This window comes from Labrus mixtus, chromosome 17 (genome assembly GCF_963584025.1).
Source record: "Labrus mixtus chromosome 17, fLabMix1.1, whole genome shotgun sequence".
Lineage (NCBI taxonomy): Eukaryota > Metazoa > Chordata > Actinopteri > Labriformes > Labridae > Labrus > Labrus mixtus.
The window spans coordinates 17,222,461-17,225,555 of record NC_083628.1 but is presented as its reverse complement, the minus strand read 5'-3'; the positions used below and the strand labels follow the sequence as shown (position 1 = coordinate 17,225,555).

Below are 3,095 nucleotides of genomic sequence, written 5' to 3'. Positions count from 1 at the left end.
AGCATGAAGGTTTAATTGACAGGCAGACAGAGGAAATTCATTTTATGGAAGTGAGGTAAGAGAGACAGGAAGGATGAAGAGAGAGGAGGAAGTTCATACAAAGTTTTGACGTGAACTTGTTTGTAACCTACAGAGTTTTGGGAGAGCCAATTAGAAGACGCCATGCTCCAAGGGGGCGGAGACATCGACACTGGGCATCGACTTCAAATCGAGAGTATGTGTCAATCAAACTATTTCAGTCAATGATGTCATCACTTGATGACTAAACAACATGATAACATAACAACCCTAACCCTGTGCAGAACATACAGAACATACATGTGCAGTACATACAGAACATACATGTGCAGAACATACATTCAGAACATATATGTGCAGAACATCCAGAACATACATGTGCAGAACATACAGAACATACATGGGCAGAACATATAGAACATACATGGGCAGAACATACAGAACATACATGTGCAGAACATACAGAACATACATGGACAGAACATATAGAACATATATGGACAGAACATACAGAACATACATGTGCAGAACATACAGAACATACATGTGCAGTACATACAGAACATACATGTGCAGAACATACAGAACATACATGTGCAGTACATACAGAACATACATGTGCATAACATCCAGAACATACATGTGCGGAACATTCAGAACATACATGTGCGGAACATACAGAACATACATGTGCAGAACATCCAGAACATACATGTGCAGAACATCCAGAACATACATGTGCATAACATCCAGAACATACATGTGCAGAACATCCAGAACATACATGTGCAGAACATACAGAACATACATGTGCAGAACATATAGAATGTACATGGGCAAAACATAAAAGTGACACCTGAGTTGTTCTAAATACGTATGTTGATGCTGTCATTGTGAATACAATTTATTTTTCAGATCAAACACCAAAATGGTTCCTCCTCTTCCTGTTACCAAAGCAACCATTACTTCAGGACATTTACCCACAATTCCCTGAGTCAAACGTCTCTTTACCAAGCATGGATCCCTGAAAGAGAAAGAGAACTACAGGGACTATCACATAGATTATTTAAGAGTTCACTACAGAGTGTACAATAGAGTACACTTCAAAGTGTACTACAGAGATTACTACAGAGTGTACTACAGAGTGTACTACAGAGATTACTACAGAGAGTACTACAGAGTGTACTACAGAGTGTACTTCAGAGTGTACTACAGAGTGTACTACAGAGATTACTACAGAGTACTACAGAGTGTACTTCAGAAATTACTACAGAGTGTACTACAGAGTTTACTACAGAGTGTACTACAGAGATTACTACAGAGTGTACTACAGAGAGTACTACAGAGATTACTACAGAGATTACTACAGTGTACTACAGAGTGTACTACAGAGATTACTACAGAGATTACTACAGAGATTACTACAGTGTACTACAGAGTGTACTACAGAGATTACTACAGAGATTACTACAGAGATTACTACAGAGAGTACGACAGAGTTTACTACAGTGTACTACAGAGATTACTACAGTGTACTACAGAGTGTACTACGTGCATGTTTTTATTACACTGTAAAAGGTTTCTTACAGTGAGGGTAAGAGAGAGAGAACTAATTGTATGTTTTTATTACTCTGTAAAACATTTCCTTCAGTATAATAAAAGTACTAAACCAACTGTGTCTGTGTTTGAATCCAAAGAGTCCGACTCTGTGTGACGTCCCTGAAGACACCAGAGGCCTTCAGTGTAAAACAGTTATTTCAGTAATCCAATTCCAATTCGAAATCCAATACTGAATGGGTCCTCCTTACTGTTACCAAAGCAACCATTACTTCAGGACGATTACCCACAATTCTATGAGTCAGAAATCTCTTTACCTGACATGAGTACTACTACAGAGGTTACTACAGAGTTCCTCTCCTCTGCAGGTTTCAGTGATTTTAGAGTTATTATTGACCCTGTGCTTTCTCTGACCCAATGTCCCTCAGCTCCACAGCCAAAACACTTCCTGGTCTCAGACGACAGAAACACTATATAATTAAAACCATCGAGTCTAAAAGAGAAGGACAGGTTCAGGGTTAGGTTTAGATGGCGAATAGAGTCTTTTAAAACCATAAACAACAGTCTGTGGTAGCCGAGTGAAACCATTTTAATCTGTGAGACAATCTGTCTTCCCAGACTCATAGCTGACCACTTTCCCCATCCAACCAGCCCGGTCTCTCCACATTGTACTTCAGCATGGACACCAGCTTGATGCCATGCCGGCGGGACAGTTGCTCAAACTGGGCTGCTGGTTCTGAGTTAGCACACAGGCCTCACACACACAGGTACACCTCCAAACTACACTAACCTAAGAAATAGCAAAACCAAAACATTAACATTATTATACAATCCTCTCTCAGCTCCTCGCACACTCCGTGCAGAGACAGACACAGAAATATAACTATAATAAAATTACATTGGAAGGAAACCACCAAATCACAAAGTCAATTAGAATTCTATTTGACCCTAAACAGAGAGTACAAGCTGGCAGAGTACCTGAGCACAGTGAGGGATGTGAAACTAAGGAAAACGATGATGATGTACAGACTGAGTGGATGCAGTCTGGGCGTAGAAACAGGCCGTCACAGACAGAACTGATTACCCAGAGAGGCCAGGCTGTGTTCACTCTGTCATCATCTAGGACAAGTGGAGACAGAATCTCACTTCTTACTATACTGTAAGAAATATAAGGATTTAAGAGAGGCTTTCAGTAAACAGATCACTGATATATCCTGAGTTTAGCCATCTCTATCTATGTGGAAAGAAAAGTCAGTGTGCAGTAAAAGCTGTTAAATATATTTACCGTTACACATGAAGACAAACTACACTCAATGTTTCTCAGTAATCACACACGACTGAAGGTATGTACATCGTCCATGTGATAATAAGAAAACTGTACCCTCAGTCAGGCCTTCACAAGTCCCTGCTGAACCATCACTAGATCCACACAACCATCTGAGAGTCCTCCCAGATAGAGAGAGAGGAAGCGAGAGGTTTGCTTCTTGCAGAAACGTTTATCAGACTGATCATACAGCACA

The 3,095-nt window shown here is 40.2% G+C and overlaps 1 protein-coding gene across 3 annotated transcripts in view; it reads left to right on the top strand.

Moving 5' to 3' along the window:
- Nucleotides 1–1,691, top strand: part of epb41l4a (erythrocyte membrane protein band 4.1 like 4A) — a 13,344-nt gene extending 11,653 nt beyond the window's left edge. For 2 of the 3 annotated variants that reach the window (XM_061060828.1, XM_061060827.1), the window contains 3 exons: nucleotides 1–55; nucleotides 134–214; nucleotides 934–1,691. The exon at nucleotides 1–55 is cut by the window's left edge and continues 14 nt beyond it. In XM_061060828.1, the coding sequence (XP_060916811.1) occupies nucleotides 1–55; nucleotides 134–214; nucleotides 934–1,012 (215 nt within the window). In that variant the 3' untranslated portion in view covers nucleotides 1,013–1,691. The remainder of the gene's footprint in view (nucleotides 56–133; nucleotides 215–933) is intronic. The other variant, XR_009676274.1, reaches the window with a different exon arrangement.
- Nucleotides 1,692–3,095: the final 1,404 nt, after the last annotated feature.